The sequence below is a fragment of the Phaseolus vulgaris genome, chromosome 7 (assembly GCF_000499845.2).
Source record: "Phaseolus vulgaris cultivar G19833 chromosome 7, P. vulgaris v2.0, whole genome shotgun sequence".
Taxonomy (NCBI): Eukaryota; Viridiplantae; Streptophyta; class Magnoliopsida; order Fabales; family Fabaceae; genus Phaseolus; species Phaseolus vulgaris.
In genome coordinates, this window is record NC_023753.2 from 1,932,959 (window position 1) to 1,956,338 (window position 23,380).

The window sequence follows — 23,380 nt, forward strand, 5'->3', positions numbered from 1 at the left end:
TTCACGCGTTCTTTTTTAAACCTTTTTGTAACTAAATTATTATTATTTTTTTTAAACATTACTCCTCTGTTGTATCATTATTAGTTATTTTGCAGATAGAAAATAAAAGAAAAATTAGCAGGATACAATTTGATTATTTTAACAAAGTTAAAAGATGTATTTAGTATAGGATTTTTTTTAGAAAAATGATAAGCACAATGGTTAAAAAATCAAATGTGAAATATTAATTTCTTTTCATGATTTCCGATGTCACCTTAAAAATAAATAAATAAAACATTTATTTCCAGATTTGTAATATCTTAGTTTTATAAAATCCAAGATACCAATTACATTTTGTAATATATGTAAAAATTTATAAACAACGAACAGAAAGGAACAGGAGAATAATAATTAGCGTACATTTATTATAGTACTTTGTTTGGATAATTAATAAAAGGAAAAACAGAAATAAAATACATAGAGTGATGATATTTGGATAAATAAAAATAATTATGAAAGAAATAAAAATCTCTGACTAAAACTTAAATTTTTCTCTATTTCATATCAGTCATTGGAAGAAATGATTATACACTTGAGATCAACAAAAAATGTTCTTTCTTACTTCTTCCATCAAATTAATAATATAAAAAAAAATTCTAAATATCACTACCAAAACATACATAAAAACTTAAATATACACCTTTTCTTACCAAGTTTAATCAAAATTATAGTTCTGTTTCAGTCATTTATAATCATTTCTAACTTTTAACATACAAGTTACTGAATTTTTATTTTAAGTTTATCTCATAATTTATTAGATCGCTTTCAGATTTGTCAAAATAACAACAATGAAGCTTAAAGTTGATGCATAAGATCAAGTTATTCTTATATTAGAGGATAAACAATTCCATTAAAATTCACTTTTGTTTTAATCTTTTAATAATTCTAAATACCTCATTTTCTCAACTCAAATTTCCGTACATGGCCACGATAAAAAAAAAATCACATAATTATTCCATTTGATTGTTTTAGATATAACTTTAAAAATAATTAAATTATTATTATAATATAAATAAATTATGCATGACGAGATAACAATCTAAAATAATTAGACACTATATTTTAGTTAAATTCCCTTTTCTTGTATATTTGTAGCGTTTGCATACTTCCACCAAAGGTATAAAATATTTGCTTGATAGAAAAATTCATGCATCTCATGTTCTTGGCTTCATTTTGTCCTACTGCAGAACCTTTCCCATGCTCATGTTCATGTATAATCTCTGTAAACAGAAGCGATGTTACAGACTTTCAGCAGATTGAAGAGACACCTTTACAGACTAAAAAAAGTCAGAGATGATTATTTATAAATCATAAGAGTATATAAAGATGAGATATTTTGGAAGTTGTTTGAATGCTGCCACTTTTCCAGAAAAAATAATGCAACTTCAGCTTCAAAGTTATTTTCCAAAGTGAAACAAAACATCTTTGACATCTTTCATGACCTCCAATCTACAAACAAGGAGACTGTAACTCCTACTTCAACAGAGGTTGTTCAACTTCAAAGGGGTCTTTAAATTTAGCCTTCTCACTAAGATCTTGAAATTCATCCACCAGATTTTGAAGTCTCGCAACAAACTCGATCAAGTTTGAAGCAAATGTTGCCAAAGACAATGAGCTCGCACTTTCATACACTTTGGATTCTGTCTCGCTTACGCTATCTGCGAAAAAAGATAAATTTGACCTCCCCAATAAACTTTTTGCAGTCTGTGGAAGATGGGATTCTGGCGTGGAAGGCGTGGAAGGTTCTATTTTTATGTTAAGTTTTGGATCATCCCTTATTTCATTCAGGGAAGTTATTTCTGGTTGCTTGTTCAAGAAGTCTTTAACATCCATCAAATTATCATTTTCTTTTTCCTTTTGTAGTCTTGCAGCTTCCCAGTTCTCATAGTTGACTAGGAGGAATGACAATCTGTCAATCTTCATCTGCAAGTGTTCCGCTGCTTCATGAACATCTAAGAGGATCTCATCGCTGCTTAGCCTTTCCATCCTTTCCACTTTGCTTCCAAGTGTTCGCAATACTTTAGCTCCTTCAATACCAACCTTTTGAAGTTCTTCATAGAAAACCAGTCTCTTCTCTGGAGGGGACTGTGACATAAACAATATATATAAGAATAGATAATATATGTATACTGATATCTATCTAATCACAAGTTATTAGGATTCACTTTTATAATAATTACTTCCCAGATCATATTCGGTAGTTGATCATGTGAAACACTAAATGTGCATAAACTTAAATAGTTAAGCCGCAATCCATTCAAATTTGTAATTCTCAACCATAATCAGTTTTATGTCAACTATGTTTAGTTTTCTGTTTCTTTTTATACTCATCTTGGTTATCTCATTATGTATATATCCATACTATTCACAATAGAAGTATGAAGTCTGCATTATTATGTTTTCTGTTTCAGATTGCGGCATACTCTTGGCCAAAGCTTTTACACCCATGGACTGTTCCACTTGCCTCTCTTTCCCTACTGGATAATCTATCCCAGATGCATAAACTTATTGTCACCTCATTGCTAAATTAATCTATCTAATCACTGCCCGTCCTGACATCACACATGTTAGCCAATTTGTATTTGCTCTACCAAAACTCATTCACAAGCTATCTTTTGCATTCTTCTTTACTTAAAGCAAGCACCCAACTCAGATATTTTTCTATCAGCAACCAGCTCCCTCCCACATAAAGCCTTTAGTGATTCGGATAGGGCTGGGGTTGCCCATATACTCAATGTTCAATCATTCACAAGATACTCATCTAAGTTTCAATGTCTAGCTTGACAATCAATCTGCACTCCAAATAGTTGCTAATCAGGTTTTCCATGACCGCAATAAGCCCATTGAGTTGAGATCAACTGCCATATTGTTTCTTGAGAAAGTTAATTATGGTTTACTCAAACTCTTTCTAGTGGCTTCTTCTCATCACCTCGCATACATCTTCATCGAAGTTTTATCACCTTGTTCCAAGATCTTCGTTCCAAGATCTTCGTTCCAAGCTATACATGTTGAACATAAATTCTCAACTTGAAGGGGAATCTCAACCATAATCAGTTTTATGTCAACCATAATCAGTTTTATGTCAACCATATTTAATTTTTTGTTTATCTGTTTTTTCTGTAGTTCTTCTATATACACTCACTATTCACATTATTATGTTTTCTCTCTCTAGGATCCATTCCCTTCTTTCTTCCAATATGCTTTTTCAAGTTTATGCGTATTTTGTTAGTAATTATGTACCAAAAAGAAGGGAACTACTATCATGGAAGGGAAGGTCATATAATCTTATATGTTGCTGGGTGCTTGCAGAGGACTGAAAGCAGAAAGGATCAATTAAGCAAACAACCATTGTGATGTGAAAAAAAAAAAAAAAACTCACGAAAAGTGGTAATCGGCCATATTTAGTCACCAATATGAAATCAAAAGTTCATACGTGCAAAATCCAATTTGCCTGACAAGGTAGCATAAAACAATAACAAAAATACAAAATCAATGAAGGAGATGTTTCCTTCACCTGTATTTCTGAAAGTATGCATCCATGCATTGCCATGACCATGAAAGCACAATGCCTCAATGCTCCACTAACTTTGACATAGCTTTTCCAAGGATAATTGAACATCTTGTATGGACCATGAGGTGGTTCCCATAATGCAAAATCTACCTGCAATAGCAAAAATAGACTTGTAAGATGTGGACACCATAGCTTTAGTGTTAAGTCTTGAAAGAAGGGATACCAGAGTCTCTTCTTGAGTTGACGATTGCACTGCTGTTCTATAACCACGGTAAAGAGGGTCATCAGAGGCTTGATAAACTAGTATTTTGGATGGGACCCTCTCATATTCAACGCATTGCAGGTACCCATTTACACAACCTAAAAAAAGCACCATACAAACCAACCTAGAAGGTCAGCAGCAAGAACAGGCTAAAAAAATGTGGAACCAGCGCATACAACACTGACGAATTCACTGAAAGTATGACGACAAGCATTGAAAACCCTTATAAAGTACCAAAACTGAAGAGTTACTAAGCAAAAACTACACTTCTATAAGTTCCTAATATATTATTTCTTGAAATTTCATTCAATTATAGATTGTGATTTATCGTTAGACTCTTGAGTTTTGTAAGAGTCATACTTCTTTTTTTGGCGGTGTCTCGCTTTAAAGAATATCTAAAGTAATTTTTAATTAGTTTATAGTGTTAAAGTGCATGCATGAAGTTAAAAATTTACTTTAATGCTGTATATTTATTAAATGTTTTGCATCTTTTCAATATTTCAGGATCCAAGTGACGTGAGAAAAGAAGAGGAAAACCTTCTAAAGATGCTGCAACTCCAGTGAAATTTTTCACCACCAACTTGTGCAGATCCTCCCCAGACCAGATGGGATAAATGCAAATATTCACAGACAAACTTACACCAGCACCTATACCAATTAGAAGCAATCTGTAAAAAGCTGTTGAGAAAAATTGCAAACCGTGTCTCCCAGACACTAACACAATACAAAATGTCAACAAGAATACACGAAAGCCATATTCATATTGCTTCATCGCAGGGTACAGCCTCACATAGCTCGCAAAAAATCCTGCACACCACAACAACACTGTCATCCGACACATACACATATATCATCATCATCCGAATGTTGCATCAACTAAGGTAAAATGTTTTCACCAAAAAAGATGTAAAGAATGTTGCCCAACCAGCAATAAAAATAGAGACCACAATCATAATCTCCTCAAAAGCTCGACCAACGAACACCGATAGTTGTGCAATACCCAGAGCAAGCACTCCAGCAGAAAGTGTTCCCAAAGCACGATTGAAACCTTTATTCAGGGTTGCACCTACACTCCCACAACAAAAGGGCATCAAGTAGAGATTGGTTGAGACTATAAACACAAGTCTCATCATACAACAATTTATTACAAAACTCTAGAAATTATCAAATAGTATGAATCTACCACTTGTTAATAATTTCGACCAATTTTCATACATCTACTCGGAAAAAGTATATAAATTTGATTACATAGCTCGTGGAAATTAATCAGAATGGTGTAGCATACAAAATTTTCTTTGAAAGCTCATAAAAGCATTGAGAAACTATGGAATACCTATGCTGAATTCGAAAACGACGACAACAGTGAGGATTGCCCAGATAGAGTACTTGCTAAACTGTTCCTCCTCAATGTAAATGACAAGTGAGACAATGGCTAAGGATAAGCCAGCTTTGATCGCAAAGACAACTTTGCGCCGATCATTGCGACCCATCTCGTACAATTTGGAGGCAATGTCTTTGGACCAGTTGTGGAGGCCAACGACGCGATCAGAGAGGGCGTCGAGGAAAGATCGCTTGGAGGGGTCATTGCCTTCGTCATTGAAACCAACCAAGTCCCTCTTGGAGAGGAGCCTCTCTTTGCTCTTCTCTAGAAAACTGTGTCTGAATGACCCCACTCGTGCGGTAAATCTCTCTGAATGCGTGAACTTATTCATTGTGAAGGATGAAACGATGATGGTGGTGGTGCTGGTGGTGATGATGAGGCAGAGAGCATTTCTGAATGGAACAGAGGAAGAGAGTTGAAGGAGACAGAGAAAATGAAGGGACTTTTGCATGTGGGTGTGGCGAAGCGAAGGAAGAGCACATGAACCGGCCAAGTGACACCCTTCTTTCGTTATTGTTATTTTTGGAAAAAAAAAAAATACTTCATCAAATTTTCTTCCATTTTTATCTTCATATTTAACGTTTCAAAACAGAGTTTAATAGTTTTCCTTTACAGCATAATCTCGAACTACTTGAGATTTATTAATTCTTGATTAAAAAACAGAGTATAAAATATAAATATTTTTTTGTATTTGAATAAAAAGTATTTGTATTTATTATTATATCTCCTTTATCACTAGAAGATCCACTTCTTTTATTTTTTATTCAATTTTCTTATTTTCTTTTCTTATCTCTTTGCAAACATCTCTTTCTTCTTTCTTTTCTCTAGTGCGGGACACTCCTGATCCCTTTTCTTTCCTTATGTCGCCCTTCTTTCTAACATTCTTCATCTGCGACTTCTTTCAGAAAGGTAATAATAACATTCTTTAGATTTCTGCTTCTCTTTGTTGTTTATATAATTTGTTTCTAAAACTTGTTTTTAAAAGCTTTAAATTCTAACAGATATAAAAACGGAAACAGTTAAAATTGATTGAAAAAGTGAACAAAAGTTGAAGTGAAGTCACGAAATCAAAACTTTTTTTTCTGCTTCTGGGTGTTGAAGTCACGAGAAGCTTGCAGTCTTTGGTACAGAGGGGTCTAGAGAAAGAGAAGCAGTGGAAGAACATAATGAAGATGATGGTTGAAACAAAATGCTGTGGACCACAAAATTTGTGCATGTGTATGAGTTGGACGCACACTATCCGACATCACCATAGATTTGTTGAATAAATTTTGATCTAAAAGAAATTTGGTGTACCAGATAGGCATGGGTTGCAGAAAAGGATTAAGACATTCACGAATGATACCTTTTTATATTGAAACAAACTACACAAATAAAACACGTAATTGGAGAATGGGAAGAGAAACTTACTCTTTTCTCTTCAACATTCACTTAACCATGGTGTTGTATCATTCTTATATGATAAATGGTGGAGATAAAAAAAATTAATAATTTTAGTTTATACGGGGTGCCCTAATGTAGTTTGGTGAATTTTTTCTATCACTAATTCATTTACTTGATTGCAGTAGCATGCTATGAGTTTTCCCTAGCTAAGAGACCAAAGCAAAAGAAACAAAGTTACATATGACAGGTTACAAAAAAATGTTTTGTACTGTTGAATAGTGATAAGAACAGATTCAAACTGTCTCATGGAGAAACGTTACAGGCATATACTGTATGTAATTGAAGTGGAAAGAAATACAAATGCATATTGGAAATTAAGCAACGGTGGACTTAAGACTTGAATGCTTTTTGTGACCCAAATCATTGGGTCCTAATTGGATGGAACAACACAGTGGAGTAGTTTGCAATGTGCAAGCTGAATTGCCCTCCTTTTTCATTCACATCTATCTTTGTCCCTTGTGGAGCACTGAGCTCAAAATTTGACACCATCTTTGCAATCACAAGTCCAAGTATTGGTAATGCAAGTATGATTCCAGGGCAACTCCTCCTTCCCACACCAAATGGCACGAACCTAAAATCAACCTTTCCTCCTGCAACAGCATCTGTTGCACACTCCTCTTCCAAAAACCTTTCTGGCCTAAACTCCTCTGGATTCTTCCACCATGATGGGTTATTGGCAAGCCACCAAGCATTTACCACCACCTTGGACTCTTTTGGTACTGTGTACCCTCCTAGCTTTGCTTCTTCCAGGTTCATGTGAGGCACCAAAAGAGGAATTGGGGTGTGAAGTCTCAGTGTTTCTTTCACAGTTGCTTGTAAGTATGGTAGCTCGTGTAGGTTTGATTCCGTCACTGGCTCCCCTTTAAGCACTTCTGATATCTCATCACGTATCTTGCTTTGAACGCTTGGATGATTCACCAACTCAGCTATTGCCCATTCCATGGACCATAATGTTGTCTCAATTGCTGCAACATTGATGTTTTCTACTATATATATCACATTCTCTTCACTGATTTCTCCCTTCATCTGAGCGTCTATGATGTGATCAATTGCACAGCTGATCTTGTGCTTCTCCCCATTGGCAGCCATTATTTGTCTGCAGAGCAATACACCAACAAATACCCCCATTATGAACAGAATATAAAGAAGTTATCAAAAATAAAAGTTATACTTGAAGTCCTAAGAAAGATACATTTGTTCAATCAAATTAGTCCTTGTCACAATGCATATGTAGGGTAACATACAAAACTTTAACTCATGAAATTTGGACTGGTTAAAGACAAGCCTAGTGCAAGGCTAGGAAATACCATTAACTTCAGCAAAAGTTATAAAATGGAATTCATGTATCACCCTTTGTCAGAAAATATCAAATTTAAGTCACTGCAACTAGTGTGAACAGAAAACTTGACCATACATACATGTCAACCATGTTGGACATAGGATTGTAAGCATTATCTTGAAGACTTTGATAAGAATTTGTGTAAATATGATGGATAGTTGTATCTTTGGGAGGGTAAATTTTCCTATATCAAAACTTGAGGCTAATAAATATTGATTACCTTCTTTTCTGAACATAGTGGGTGTTGAAAAATGCAAGCCTCCTAGATTGCAAGTCCTTGCATTTGTTCAGGTATCCCCTCAAGAATGGCCTGAGCAATGGTATAAAATCTCCATAATTGTATTCAAAACTCTGTGCCAAACGGCTTCGCTCAGAGTTAAACCTCGTGGCCTGAATGAACAAAGGGTCCTCTTGTGACTCAAACTTGGCGTCAAACATCATCCTATACATGATATTGTATAGCATCAACTGAAGCCGCTTTCTGATAACAATCCCTTCGCTCCTCACACTCTCATTCACCTTGAGGTCACGCACCACCAACTCCATCTCCTCCTCCCACATGCTGCTGTAGTTGTGGACAACCTTGTTGGTGAAGAATGGCAGCGTCATGATTCTGCGCATTCTGCGCCAGTGCTCACCATAAACAGTAAAAACCATGTCTTGGCCGTTTCCAGTGAAGATATCAAACACAACGTTTCGTGGGCGCGACCCAAATTCCACACCTTGCGAATGGAGCACTTGGGTGGCAAGCTCGGGGTCAGAGACCACAACCAAGTTTTTGGAACCCAGTTTGAGTAGAAACACAGGGCCATAGGTTTGTGACATTGACGCTAGAACACGGTGGTTGAGATCATTGCCAACTTTCAACCAGTTACCAAATATAGGAACTGATAGAGGACCCGGGGGAGTGGAAGAGTGGTTTTTAGAAGCTAAGAAAAAATTGTATATGATTAGAACAAAAAGAACAGTGGCAATAGGAATGGAAACATAGAATGGTGAGAAGGGTATGGAAAAATAAGAATGCAAGAGTTTTGTCATTGAAATGAGTGATAATGTAACCAGAGAGGAAAAGATTGGTTTTTTGTTATGAAAACAACTCATTTTTGTGTATGTGTTTGTGGGGTTCAAGTTAATGGAAGAGTGAGATAAATTAGAGTAGAAAGGGAAAAGGCTTATATATTAGTAGTGATGGAGTTGGTGCCCCATGGTTTGTGATGAAATCCATGGGCTGTGTTGAAAGTATTCTTGAAAGCAAGGTTGGTGGATGGAGATGTGATAGGCCATAAACCATTTTTTGAAGTCAAAATGTGTGTTTGGTGAAGCCAAGCCACCCCATTGCTGAGTCAAGAATATAAGAAAAATATTTCTTTCACATTATATACAGAAAAAATATATAATTCACACCACCTTATAATAATATAATAATATTTTAAATTAAATAATAAATTATAATTGATTAAAATATTATTTTATTAGTGTCTGAGGTATATGTTTGTTACTACTCAAAATATAATGTTACCACTCAAAATATAATGTGATTGGTGATGCCAACATGTACCTACATTGTTGAAACCACTCTTTTGGTCAATTTTGGTATATGATAAAACAGGGATTCTGGTTTGGCAATTTTTTTTTTTATATATATATTACTTTACATTCACTTGTTTGTCATATGGAAGGTGGAGAGATTTGCTATTCAAATTTTCTCTGCTACTATTTTATTAAAAAGTTTATATGGATATCAAAATAAAAAATATTTAGATTTTAGCTTTTTTTAACTAAATTTATCAGTCTATTATATTTTAATAAAATAAATTATAATATTTTATTTGTTATTTTTTAAAAGTTTTGTCAAATTAAATAAAACGTATTTTTCTAGTTTTTTTTTTAATTTAATCCCTTTTTAATATTTTAATATATTATTACAAATTTATCATGTTTGTGTTTTTTAAATCAATTACGTTTTATTTTATTTGACAACTTGAGTGTTGACACCTAACTTTATAAAACCCTTATGTTCATTCATAAGTATTTTCTCTTGTAAATCACATTTAAGAAAACAATTTTAACATCTATTTGATTAATTTCTAAATTAAAAATACGAGAAAAGGAAATTAAAATTCTAATGGTAGTAAGTTCTACCTGTTAAAAACCACCGACAATTCTATCTTTAAAGGAAAATCATTTTCAAATAAAACATTTATAGATTCCACAATAGTAGTTAGAAATATCAATATCACAGAGTGGACTTTAAGCCTAACTCAATCCCATAACACTGGCTCATAGGGTTGAGGTTTGCACCCACTTATATACAATGAAAGGTTATGGGATCTCCCACGGAGGTGTTACTTCATGAATAATACCGTGAGTTTCAAAAAATATAATGACATATATTCTCCATAGCTTTATCATTAATATTAAGTTTATTGTTGTAAGAAAAGATATTTGATCAATAAAAGAAAGATCAGTAAACAAACTTATTTTTATTAAAATAATGCATTTTTGAATGAGTTTGACTTAGGTTTATAAAAGTTTCCCGATTTATTAAAAATCTCAACAAAAATAGGATTTTAAATTAAATTGAGAATTTTGAATAGACTTTTTGAGAAAAAATATGCTTTCGGAATGTGAAGACAATAAAAGCAAATAATTTTAAAAAAATTACAGGCTTATGTTTTAAACATCAAGCACGGTCAAATCATGAAGGAGAGAACTTTAAAATCATAAAGCATGATCTCAGACAAAAAAAATCATTTTAATTTCATGTCATATGTAGTATTTTCAAATTAATGAATCTGATAAAAAATAGTCTTAATATTAATAATTTGAAACTTGGTCATTTTTCAAAATAATATTTATATAAATCTTTTTTTTAGCATATTCGTATTTCAAGTCAAATACTTCCCATTACTCAACAATAGTTTTAACATGACAAAATATCTTATATTTTTATTAGAGAAAATACTTAAAATAATATTTAAAGTAAAAAATTTAAATAAATAATTATGTATCGGCTACCATATCATAGATAAATAATAAAACAACAAGAATAAATAATTTGAAAAGAAAAAAATAACATGTTACTAATAATTATAAGAACATAAAAGGATGAGATGGTTCAGACACTAAAAGTAAAATAAATAGTAAAAGTGTAATTGAAAAAAAAGATGCACATAAATGGTATAATTAGTAAAACAGAATAAATACGTAATTAAAAATGGAATTATGTAAATGTAAATTAATAATGAGAAATATCACCTAACTCTATAAGTCAAATTTATTTTATTTTATGAGTTATGATTACATATATTAAACTAAACCTTGTCTCTTTTTTATTCTTTCTTGTCTCTTATAGAAGATAAAATTAGAATAATCTGTAATTAATTATTTTAATAGTTAGTATATATATATAGATTTTTTTATTTATTTATTATTATTATTATTATTTTACTTTATTATAGTGTTTCTTTAAAACTACTTGATTTGTTTCTCTTGATCAATGCGATTAACTTTTAAAATATAAATTTCATCATGTACCAGATAAATCTTTAACACACCATTTAATTTGGTTTTGAATTTGTGTTTAAATAATAAAGTATAAAACATATTGGTATAAACATGAGGTATTGTTATGAATAAGTGGTGTGATTAAAGAGACGCAAATGTTTTGCTTCTGTTGTTCTGGTTATTGACTTAATGAAGAGATTAGCAAAAACAACGAATGGAGGTAAATGATGTAACATACCATAAGTATGGAGGTAAAGATGTAACATACCATAAATACATTTAACTTTTATAATATAAATTTTACATGTTTATACACAAGTTTTGAGCTTTTTTTCAAAACATTCATAATACATATTTATGATTTATAAAAATACAAATATTTATAATATAAGGTTTAAAATAACATTTTAAAGTCATTCAGAGTCTCTTACACACGTATGATCATCTGCTCGTATACATTCATCATAAAAAAAAAACAAGGGTAAGTTGATGATACTTAATAAATAAACAAATATCAGTTCATACATTATCTCAAATGTATGATTTTAATTTCATACAATTTTCATCATAGAGTATCATTCAAAACGCGATTCACAACCTTCAAAAGTCTATTTAACATAAAAAAAAACAGTACGTAAATAATAAACCACCAAAATCTAATATTTACACATAAATTTTAAATAATATATAAACAAACAACATTATTACAAGAAAACCTGAATATTAAAACTATGTCCTCCATATTTATCGTAGATTTTGAAGTATTTATTGTAGATTTTGAATGAAACAAATATTCTAAAATTATATTATGTCATATTAAATTCTTTTACAATTCATAAATATTAATGTGTATCACCAATCAATACATTAGTTATCAATTATCTTGGGACTGAAATAGGAAACAACATACATTTCACAACCAATTACAAAAATACAATAATATTTTAAATTAAAAAATAAAATAATATAATTAAAATAATAATTTATCAGGGTGTAAAGTAGATATATTTTACAGTGTGTGGGTGTTAAAAGTATTATCACCCTTTAGATTACTACTTCTCAAATAATTCACAATAATTTAACTTGGTAATATAATATGCTTTTGTTTAACCATAAAAAAAAGAGAGAAAGATAATAAAGGGGCCATGAAGGATTACTTGAGAGGCCTACAAGTAGGCGCGCTTGTAAAACACGTACAAATTAACTAGTTGTAGTTGTAGGTCAGGTCCTCAATCTGATCCAATACCAAACCTCCGCGCGTGCTACAATCGTTCGCTTTTCTGCCATTGTAGCTTCCTATACAAGCCCGAACACAAAAAAACCCTAACCCTAACTTCTCATCCAATCATGGCTACCGATGCCCGTGAATCGCGTCACAAGCATCGCCGATCGTCCTCACCGGAGGACGCGGACAGATCCTCGAAGCGCCACAAGCACCGCCACCACCGCCATCGCCACCGCCACCGCCACGGCAGCAAAAAGCGCGACGAAGATATTGAATTCGATGATCGAACCATTGCTGCTGTTCCTTCTCCAACTCCGCATAGACATCTCCCGGAGGACGATGTGGAGGAAGGAGAGATCCTCGATGACGAAGCTCTCGATAGCGAGGTTGGAAAGAAAGAGACGGAATCTGACGTCGAACCTGGTGAAATCAAGGCGACTGGAGATCGAGATGTTCAATCTGATGATCGAAATTCGGTATGTTGCGATTGATTTCTTTTATTTTGTCTTAGTTCGCTTGTTTACATTTTGTGTATTACTAAACGTGATATCTGTTTGGTCTCGGAGAAAGTAGAGGCCATTGGAGTAGATTTGAAAGAAATTTCCGTTTTCGTAATTGTGTTTTTTGGTTGCGAAATTGGTTTTTATTTCTCAGTATTTTAGGTTTTTCGGTGTATCTCACTTCCTCCCGATGACCAAACAGAGCACTGCGATTCTTTGTTTTTGGACGTATAATGAGTTTTTTTTTAATTCCTGAGAGCTTTGGTATAGTACCCCGTCAGTGTCTCATAGATATGTAAGAACCTGGTTGCACTACACGAACTTGAGTGAATTGCAAAAGAAGTCTCTCTAGGCGTTTCAGTGAAGACTGGTGGCTTACAGTTGATTTGTAAGAGCTGGTTATGAGTTTTGTAAATTTAATTTCGCTCATGGACTGATTTTAACGCACTGTTTATTTCATTTGGCATCACCTCTAGCACTTGGTTTTCTGCATGTGCACTCAATTTTTCATTTGTGCTGAACAGGGACACCTCACTATAAATTCAGAAACTAATGAGGACATCGGTGTTGATAAATTTATTAGTCCTGCAACCAATGCAGATGATGTTGTATCTCTTAATCGTTCAATTGCTGAGACTCAAGATGGAAAGCATGCTACAGATGATCTGGACAATGGTTATTTGAATTCTAAATCTTCCAGGGGGGATAAATGGCGGAATGGGGAACTTGGACATTTTAAAGGGAATGAGAAACTAAAAGGTGACTTTGATAATGAAACACTGGAGGCTAATGTTAGAAAAACATATTTCCATAGGAATTCATCATCCGAAAGTGGAGGAGACAAGGGTAGAATATCAGGAAGTTCTCCTTCTCATGGCAGATATAGAAGTCGATCAAGGTCAATTGGTCATACAAGAGACGATGAATATGTTCATTCCAAGAGAAGGCGCTCTGACTATGACTATGATGAGGAAAGAGTGAGGTCACGTGGAAGGGAACATGGTCATGGAAGTGTGGTAGATGATAGAAGGGAATACAGTAGCGGATATCACAATCGCGAGGCCCAGGATAGAGATAGGAGTAGGGATAGGGACTTGTACAGAGAAAAGAAACAAGAGGAAACAAGCAGGGGTAAGGACATTGAGTGGGACCGCAAAAGGGTTAAAGAACGCGAAAGGAGCCGTGAGAGGTATAGAAGGGATGTAGAAAAAGGTAGGAGCAGGGAAAGGGAGGATAGGGACAGGAGGCAAGAAAAGGAAAGAGATAGGAGCTGGGAGACAGTGTTTGAGAGGGATACGAGAAGGGACAAGGAAAGAGATAGAAGTAGGGACAGAACAAGGGACTCTAAGAGAGATAGAGACCTGGAAAATGAAAGGGATGACAGGAATCGAGAGAGGGATAATATTAAGGAGAGGGAAAGACGAGATGATAGAGATGATAGATATAGGCACAAAGATAGAGACACTGCAAATGGTAAAGATAGGCGTGTGCGTCATGAAGATGGTAATGACAATGGTGATAGATATAGAAAACATTCGAGACATGAAGAAAATGATTACCATTGGGATAGAAAAAAAAATTATGGTAATCCAGTAAAGGTTCATACCTTGAGGGGAAGTACTGCAGAAGTGGATGAAAGCAAACCAATAGGGTATGTTTCATAGACTAAAAAGCTTTCTTCAAAATCCCATTTTCTTCTATAAATATTTTTTTCTCTTTTCAATCACCGTTAGTGTTTTTTCAAACAATGCACTGAACCTTTCATTTTTTTTATATTTATGTATTTTTATTTTTATGTACATTGACCGTTGCAGTGAGGTTGAACCAGATGACTTAGAGGAAGATACATTGGATATACCTGAGCAAGAAGAGGAAGATCTCAACAGGATCAAAGAAGAGAGTAGAAGAAGGAGGGAAGCAATAATGGAGAAATACAAGAGGCAGCATCAGGAAGTAGAAGTGGTTGGAAATGAACGAAATGGTATTGTTTTCCTCGTTTCTTTATTGATCTGTGTGTGGGCTGATAGTACCAGTTAAATTACCTTTAGTTACAAGTTTTAATTATCTGTCTTCACCTATAGTCTTCTTGTTGTCATTTTGATTTTTAAATGATTACTTGGTATCTTAATTCTTGCATAAGGAACTAACCTTTTTCAACAACACAAGTATGGGGGGACCCACACCCCTAAATCTTTTGTGTTTTTTTTGAAAACATTTTTCATGAAAAATGTTTTTTGAGTATTTGTCTCAAACTCTCTCATAAAAGAAGCTTGTATGGAGTATTAAATATTAGCATTGCATGTTTGGGTCGCACCTGAAGTACACCATTCAAGATTCATGTCACCATTTTTCTATATTTAGATAATAATTGATATTTTTATTATATTATTGCCATTATATTGAATTCTGAAATTAAAAGATTTTTTGAAGAGAAGATATGTTAAAAGTGCTGATCATTATTCCATTTCCCCCTTGTTATCTTCCTACTTGGACTTCTTTTAGTAACTTTGTAATGCACTCTTATTAGACAAGGATACAGACACTCCAACTGAAATCTCTGAAGCGCATGACGGTAAGAATGATGATGCTGATTATGTGGAGCCGTCATTTGCTGTTGGGAAATCTCCTGAAAATGTGAATGCTGCTTCTCAGAAGATATCTCTTGCCGGAGGCCTGGGAGAGGGTACTCCAAAGGTCTGCCCTTCTTTTGAAGTAAAAATTACTCAATATATATATATATCTGTGTGTGTGTGTGTATTTATATCTGTTGGATTTTTTAATCTCATTTATTATAATTACAGAGTGAAAGATCAGAGGACAAGTATTGTGATGATATATTTGGGGAGACACCAACTGGAGTTCGAAGATCAGTAAGTGTTTTGGTCATACTATTCTAATTTGAAGTATATGTGTGTACTTGAATTTGCAATTGCTTCATATTATAGTGTTATGATACAGAGTGTAGTATGCTGTGGTATCGTTTCTGATTATGGATGGATCTAATACAGCTGGTTTATGTATGTGACAATTCCCAAAACCTTTCTGTATGAACCTAATTTGCCTTTAGGGTAATAGGGGATTTTTTGTTTGTTTCTCATTTGACATAACCACACTTATTGCAGTTACTTGCTTCTGCAATTATGACAGTATTTTTTTGCTTGACTTGAATAGTTAAACCTTTGATTGTTTATTTATTTTTTTGCTCTTATATTAACTATTAAGATTTACTACCTTTATTTTTAGGGAAAAGGAGATGGTTTAATGATTGAAAGGGTTGGCCTACATGACAATTGGGATGATGCAGAGGGTTATTACAGTAAGTAATTCATTCGATTGTGTCTATCTGTTTCGATAACTTTCTTTTGATTTGTTGTATTGAAGCCTGAGAGTTTGACGAATATTTTTGGCCTGTCTTTGCCAGAAACATTATTAGTTGTTCACATAACTTGTTTATTGGTTGACCATTGTTAACATTTCTTTATATTTGTTCTTTCAAATGTAACGACATGGATTTTTTTAATCAAAGATGTTACATTAATTTTGTTGTTTTAGGAAGGATTGACTGGAAATAATCAATACATGAATGCAAGTTCCCCCCAATTGACATTCCCTGAACTTTCATTTTTAGTTTTTTACTTAAATGATGGCATTTAAGATCCAAAGTGGTACGTTTTGACAATAGCATGTTTTACTCATCTTTATTTACCTAAGACATTTACAGTGGATCTGTCAGCTAAACCTGTTAACATGTAGTAGAATCTTTAGGGGGTATAAGATTTTTTGCAATTGTTGGAATTTCTCTGATATATTTGTTTTCCTGTTCATTGTGTTATGCGGTGACGTTGTTATGCAGGCTACCGTATTGGTGAAATACTTGATGGCCGATATGAAGTCACTGCTGCACATGGGAGAGGTGTCTTTTCAACAGTTGTTCGGGCAAAGAATCTAAAGATGGGAAATGGTGAGCCAGAGGAAGTAGCAATAAAAATAATTCGTAATAATGACACCATGTAAGTGATGTTTGCTTTTTGAGAATCATCAGTGAACTTTTTTTTTCTTTTGGGTAGTTTAATTTTTGCTCACTGTTCTACATATCTAATGTGCATAGGTACAAGGCTGGTATGGATGAATTGGTCATATTGAAGAAACTAGTAGGTGCAGATCCAGATGATAAACGTCATTGTGTTCGTTTCCTTTCAAGTTTTAGATACAGGAATCATCTTTGTTTAGTTTTTGAATCTCTTAATATGAATCTCCGTGAGGTTTTAAAGAAGTTTGGTCGCAATATTGGCCTTAGGCTAACAGCTGTGAGAGCATACGCAAAACAGCTTTTTATTGCCTTGAAGCATCTCCGGAATTGTGGTGTTCTTCATTGTGATATAAAGCCAGATAATATGTTGGTATGCCTTAAATACTATTGTTTTTATATTTTTTTCCTAGTTTTGTGCGGTAATTTCAAGGAAAAAAATCTATAAATCTAAACTAACTTTTATATCATCAATTTTCTCTTCTGACAAGGTAAACGAGGCTAAAAATGTTTTGAAGCTTTGTGACTTTGGTAATGCCATGTTTGCTGGTAAAAATGAAGTTACACCATATCTTGTGAGTCGTTTTTATCGTGCCCCAGAAATAAGTAAGTTCCATTCATTGTATTTATTTATGATTTTGTTATCCCTGATTTATTTCTTTCTTGTTGAATGTCTGATGGTTGGTAACTATTTGGGCTTTTTGAATGTTTGTATGCAGTACTTGGCTTGTCATATGATCATCCGTTGGATATTTGGTCTGTGGGCTGTTGTTTGTATGAGTTATATGTAGGTAAGGTTCTTTTCCCTGGGCTTACTAACAATGACATGCTACGACTTCACATGGAACTTAAGGGCCCTTTTCCAAAGAAGATGCTACGTAAGGTATACATTTATTGTTTTGTTTATTTTTTCATTTGTGTCGAGCTACTGTTTGATTGTTGAGTATTGTTGGAGATCTTACATCGACTAGATATATGGTCAATTCATCATAATATATAAGTGAGTGCAAATCTCACCTTACAAGCCGGTTTTGTAAATTAAGTTAGGCTTAAAATCCACTTTTTAGGAAGTATGAATTATTTCAACTTTGATACAAGTTTGTTGTGTATCTATTTTGACTTTAGTTCCTAAATTACTAGTTTTATGTTGGCTGTACCTTCAATTCAATTTTCGGTGTACATAAATTTGTTGTGTTATTAATGATATCTACTTGTTTTTTTACTATCTTCCGTGTAGGGAGCATTTACTGAACAACATTTTGATCAGGACCTGAATTTTCTTGCAACTGAGGAAGATCCTGTGACAAAAAAGGTAATCTAGACTTTAGATTGTATTTCAAGCATGTCTGTTATCAGTGATGAATGGATTTTTTTGACGAGTTTGAATAATGTTGCTATCACTACTCCTTAATAGGCCATAAAGCGGCTGATTCTCAACATAAAGCCAAAAGATATTGGGACACTCATCACTGGCTCTCCCGGGGAGGATCCGAAAATGTTGGCCAACTTTAAGGATCTTCTGGAAAAAGTTTTTGTCTTGGATCCAGACAAGAGGTTGACAGTGTCACAAGCTCTGAACCACCCATTCATCACTGGCAAGTGAACAATGTTGCTGAATTTGACTCCCAAAATGATATTTGTACATAATGATCCAATTGATATTGAGGTTCTAATTTTATTTGGCACTATCTATCTTCTGTGTATGGCCCAAGGAGTGTCATCACAGTTGTCGGCATGTTGAAGTGAAAAAGGGTGATGTCTCTCTACAGGCGTACACTTTACTGGCGGTTCTTTCAGTGGAATGTACTGTTTCTATTGTAAGACAACTTGCCAATGGCAGTTTCCTTTAGTGTAGCTGTATTTGTACTTCAAACGTTGCTCTTCCAATTCAATTCTCGGAAAGTTTAATTTTGTTATTTTTGATAGGCTGGTTTATTCTTTCTTCACTCTTTCTATTTTGGGTAATTTTTATTTTTTTGGCTAATAGTATTTGCATAGATTTTATTCTTGTCACCCTTGGTTTTCATTGTTACTGTCAATTCATAAATATTCCTTGGATTCTGGAGATTCTAATTTAATTTCTCATTCAGGACACATATCACTGGTTTGAGGCATCCCTTCATCCTTATATGCTTAAAAGGAACCCGGGAGAAGGTACCTTGGCTCGTTTATTGGGAGATTAATTTCACCGTGCTGGAATGAGTTATGATTTCCATTTTCATTAACAGTGTAAATTTTTTTTTCATGAGCGGAATCTATGGTTGTTGGTGCTGTTTGAGCACGTTCTCACGTTAATTGTTGGTGTTGTTAGCTGGTACATGAGTTAGGGGGAGGGAGGGAAGTGGTCAGTGTTGAACCTGCTTCCTCTTCCAACGTCTAGTTGTTGCTGCCTTTAAATGGTTTCTGTATAAATAATGGTCGAATTCCCAAGCAATAGGCCTTTTCTGCATGTTTCTTTTTATTTTCTGTTATGGCTTAGGTGTGTCGATATCTTATTTCTTGAATTGTACTTGAGCATGCCTTTCCATCTGTTGTGTTGTATTATTTTTTAATATTTTTTTCTTAAATTTACACATACACATATCCTAATAAACTTGTGTTGCATCTTATCCATGGCGGGTCATTTTGGAGGCAATTCCACTGGATGTCTTTGGCTATGTTCTTGAAGCAAATTCATTTCACGGTGAGCAATTCAAATTCAGAAACTATTATTCTGTTAAGCTCTTGGTATGGATTAAAATTGCAAAATGAATCTGATTCTTATTTCATTTTTAAATCTTAGGTATTACATCTTGGTCCTGCAATTTTTGTAAGTATATTCAAGTCCTAGTCCTTTCTCATCTTTGTGGGTGTTGAAGGCATTGATGGTCCTTTGCATCCAGTTTCTTACAATGTGAACCTAATATTCATTCCTGTTTCTAAATTTGAGGAATATCCAATTTGCAATTTGCGTTAAAACTTTCCTGCTGCGTGTTTCTTATGTTAAATGTAGATGGCGTTTAGGTTTGATTGTCGGGCTATGTGCCTTACTTCCTGAGTTGTTTCCTCTGATTAAACATTGTTTTGGGCTATGCTCCTGTTTCATGCAGTCCTAAACACCTAATATTGTTTGGTATTGGCCAATCTTGTTCTTTTCTTTGAGATTCATTGACGAACATGTTGATTTAATGTCTTATTTGTTTTTGAGGATGGAATTGAGTTTTATTTTTTGGGAGAATTCATTTCTTGTAGAATGCAATACGCATACGTACTTATTCACACTTCCCCTTAATACCTGGGCTTTGGGTATTTTAAAATTTAGTGGGAGAGGATGGTCGCGAATAGGGTTGGGATGCCCCACCATAAGGGAACTAAAAAATAACTCAATGCTGTTAAATTACCGTTATGGTGCTGCGATGATGCTATTATAACGTGTCATTTTTTCCCTTGCTTATTCTTCATCTCTTTTTCACTCATGTTCTCAATGTATCTGTTTTTGTTCTTCATCTATTCAATGATCATGTGCTGATTTTTTTTTTGAATTTCGGGATTTGGTTCTGTATTTTTAGAACTTCTGAATCACGTTGCATGTTTTTTTTTTTGTTTTTAACTAAACCCGTGTTTCCAAATAATTCAGTTCAAAGACAATGTGAAGAACTCTATCAAATTCTTTCAAGATTTGAGTCCAGATCTTGTCGTTTTAAATTTATTTTTGCAGTCTCTTTTTGTTATTATGCGTCTACCTCCACCATAGAGGCTGCCATCCGCTTTTGATAACCTGAAAATAACCCACCTCCAGATTCAAACTCATTTGCAATGTTTATCATGCACAGAAAAGGTTTTGGCCAATTCTTTTACAATTTAACCTGTCAGTTTACCTTTTTTATATTTTAATTTATGATGGATAGAAAATAAAATGGCCTTGCAATTTAAGTAAATAATCATCAGCCATTGTTTACGCATTACGATAGAGTAAATAGTCATATAGTCAACCTCATCCAGAGGGAAGAGGTTTACCTGACTACCGTCGGAAACATGCGACTAGCATTTTTCCGTAGATGATTGGAGAACAAAACAGACCTGCCTCAAATGTAGTCATGCTAATGTTGTTGTACCTTGAGTGTGGAAAGTTTCTACCTCACCCAGTGAGAAAAAAGGTTTACTTGATTGGTATAGCTTTACTAATTTAGGAGTTCTGAAATTTGAAACAACTACTTGTTGACTTTCCTATATTTTTGGATAAATATTTATCATGGAGAAACGTAAGACCTATCTCAAATATTGACATACTAATGTTGATATGTACCTTGGCTGTACAAATCAATGGTAAGTCTTCGAAACGGGATTGTTTTATGTGGGTGGATTGTACCTGTTTATACCTACAGAAAACTCTCTTTTGCTTGATGTCTGTGAGCCGTTTATTCATTTAATAAATATCCTTATCTCTTGATGTGTAGCTTAAATAGCATGTTCCACCAACCATTTTTGTGAAGTATATACCTAAAAGGAAAGCAGATTCTGTCGAGTCATTTTAAAATGTTCATATTCCATTTATGTGGACCCCATGGTGCCGATTTTTTCAGGTAAGAAATACTGCAAAACTGGTATTTTAGGGGGAATATTAAGCCAGCTAACAGATATATTAGCATAGTTTGCAATTGCATGTTATGTGAGAGATGCTAGGCATATGAAGTTATCTGAGCAGAATTCCCTGTCCTTGTTGGTCCAGCTACCCATAAATTTTTCCACCCCTACTACCTACTCCCTATTCCCTGCCGCTATCTGTCAAATCTGTTTGTCTCAACCCTAGTAGAAGGCAAGCCTCTTTATTTGTTACTAGTATTTCCCCAAGTTTTTTGTGGAGATTGTTGTACTAAATTTATGTAGAATTTTTTTAAATAACCGAGCGAAAGCACTAATATCTCGTTCAATCCGAATGCAAAACTTGATGTTGAATGGTTTTCTTCCACTGGGAAAGAACTTCTGCCTCGGTTTGCATAAGGATGTGGCCTTTTGTCCTCAGTGAAGCCCACGTTGACTTGTCTCTAATTCCCCACATTTTATGGGTAGAGCCAGTACAGTAATGATTATTATTCCACTTTTTCGAAAAACTAGTTTGGGGAGGTCAGTACTCACAAATGTTCGTGAGTTAGATCTAGATATGGAAATGAAAATACTATCTGGTGGAATTGGTGTGTATCTGTAATAAATGATTTGTTCAGCAGTGTAGCGGTGATGTAAGTTGTAGTAACAATGGCACATGCTTATTGTGGGGTATTTTTCGGTTGTAGAAATTCATTTTGTTTCGTGCTTGCCTTATTCATGAAGACTCAATATCCACTTTTCAATCGAGTCTTCTCTGCCTTTTTTTCTGTGCACGTTTTTGGTAGTAAGCTATGGCCCGCACGTTACCACGCGGACTTTTTGGTTAAACTGACAGCTAAATATACATCGATTTATTTGTGTTTTACCCAAATTTCTCAGTAGTCTTTAGTTCTAAAACAATGTATTTAATCATTTATAATAATGATGTTTAGAATTATGTAGTATTTCATTACCAATTTCTCAATAAATTAATTTTTAATAATAAGAAATTTAATCCTGACAAAAAATTTAGTCATGAAAGTTTGGCATGCACCGTAGATATTTCGGATTGTCGAATAATTTTTTCTCTGTATTATATAATATAGTTTCTCTTTAATATTATGTTTTTTCATTATTTATGAATGGTAATGTCATGAAAGCCAAGACATAGAATAGATGCTGTATGCTTTTACAAATAAATTAATGATGCCTACGTGGGACCTTTTCTACTATTTATTAGGTGAGACAATAATTGAAGCTGCTGTACATTAAATGTCCATACTAAATTTATTTTCAACCTTGGATTAAAAGAAACAAATAAATTCAAAATAATTAACATTAATATAAAAATGAAAATGTAATAATTTCCATGTCAGATATTAAAATTAAATTATAATAATTCTCTATTACTACAAATAAAATTTAAAATTTTCAGTACTATTATTTTTACTTTAATTTAATGCTGGATACTAACATTAAATTATAGTAATTCTCTAATTTCACAAATAATTACTACCGGTCAAACATTTTAGAAGCATTATTTTTATGTGATTTTAATAATGTAAAAAATGTACGAAGTATTC

At 33.7% G+C, this 23,380-nt stretch overlaps 3 protein-coding genes across 7 annotated transcripts; 1 reads left to right on the plus strand and 2 right to left on the minus strand.

Annotated features, from left to right (window-relative positions):
* Nucleotides 1-1,314: 1,314 nt before the first annotated feature.
* On the minus strand, nt 1,315-5,740 carry LOC137828644 (aluminum-activated malate transporter 4-like). Its single transcript, XM_068635301.1, has 6 exons — nt 5,146-5,740; nt 4,738-4,878; nt 4,350-4,619; nt 3,774-3,910; nt 3,554-3,700; nt 1,315-2,124 (listed from the first exon to the last, which is right to left on the minus strand). The coding sequence occupies exons 1-6, from the start codon at nt 5,642-5,644 to the stop codon at nt 1,513-1,515; spliced, it is 1,806 nt and encodes a 601-aa protein (XP_068491402.1). The 5' UTR covers nt 5,645-5,740; the 3' UTR covers nt 1,315-1,512.
* A 1,084-nt stretch (nt 5,741-6,824) lies between these two features.
* On the minus strand, nt 6,825-9,132 carry LOC137828645 (cytochrome P450 CYP73A100-like). The gene is made up of 2 exons (XM_068635302.1): nt 8,196-9,132; nt 6,825-7,732 (listed from the first exon to the last, which is right to left on the minus strand). The coding sequence occupies exons 1-2, from the start codon at nt 9,074-9,076 to the stop codon at nt 6,997-6,999; spliced, it is 1,617 nt and encodes a 538-aa protein (XP_068491403.1). The 5' UTR covers nt 9,077-9,132; the 3' UTR covers nt 6,825-6,996.
* A 3,489-nt stretch (nt 9,133-12,621) lies between these two features.
* On the plus strand, nt 12,622-22,532 carry LOC137828643 (uncharacterized). 5 transcript variants are annotated; one of them, XR_011083932.1, is made up of 15 exons: nt 12,622-13,183; nt 13,732-14,858; nt 15,022-15,188; nt 15,735-15,901; nt 16,009-16,077; nt 16,451-16,523; nt 17,061-17,217; nt 17,316-17,607; nt 17,726-17,840; nt 17,954-18,117; nt 18,472-18,546; nt 18,649-19,051; nt 19,325-19,388; nt 19,866-19,917; nt 20,017-22,532. XR_011083932.1 is itself a non-coding variant. In XM_068635300.1 (13 exons), exons 1-13 carry the CDS (start codon nt 12,830-12,832, stop codon nt 18,835-18,837), a joined length of 2,829 nt encoding a protein of 942 aa, XP_068491401.1. In that variant the 5' UTR covers nt 12,622-12,829; the 3' UTR covers nt 18,838-19,150. The 5 variants fall into 5 exon arrangements, 2 of the variants coding, with proteins under 2 accessions (XP_068491401.1, XP_068491400.1); XR_011083933.1 differs by having other exon boundaries at nt 17,316-17,358; nt 17,479-17,607; nt 19,325-19,917; XR_011083931.1 differs by having other exon boundaries at nt 19,325-19,917.
* The last annotated feature ends 848 nt before the right edge of the window (nt 22,533-23,380 follow it).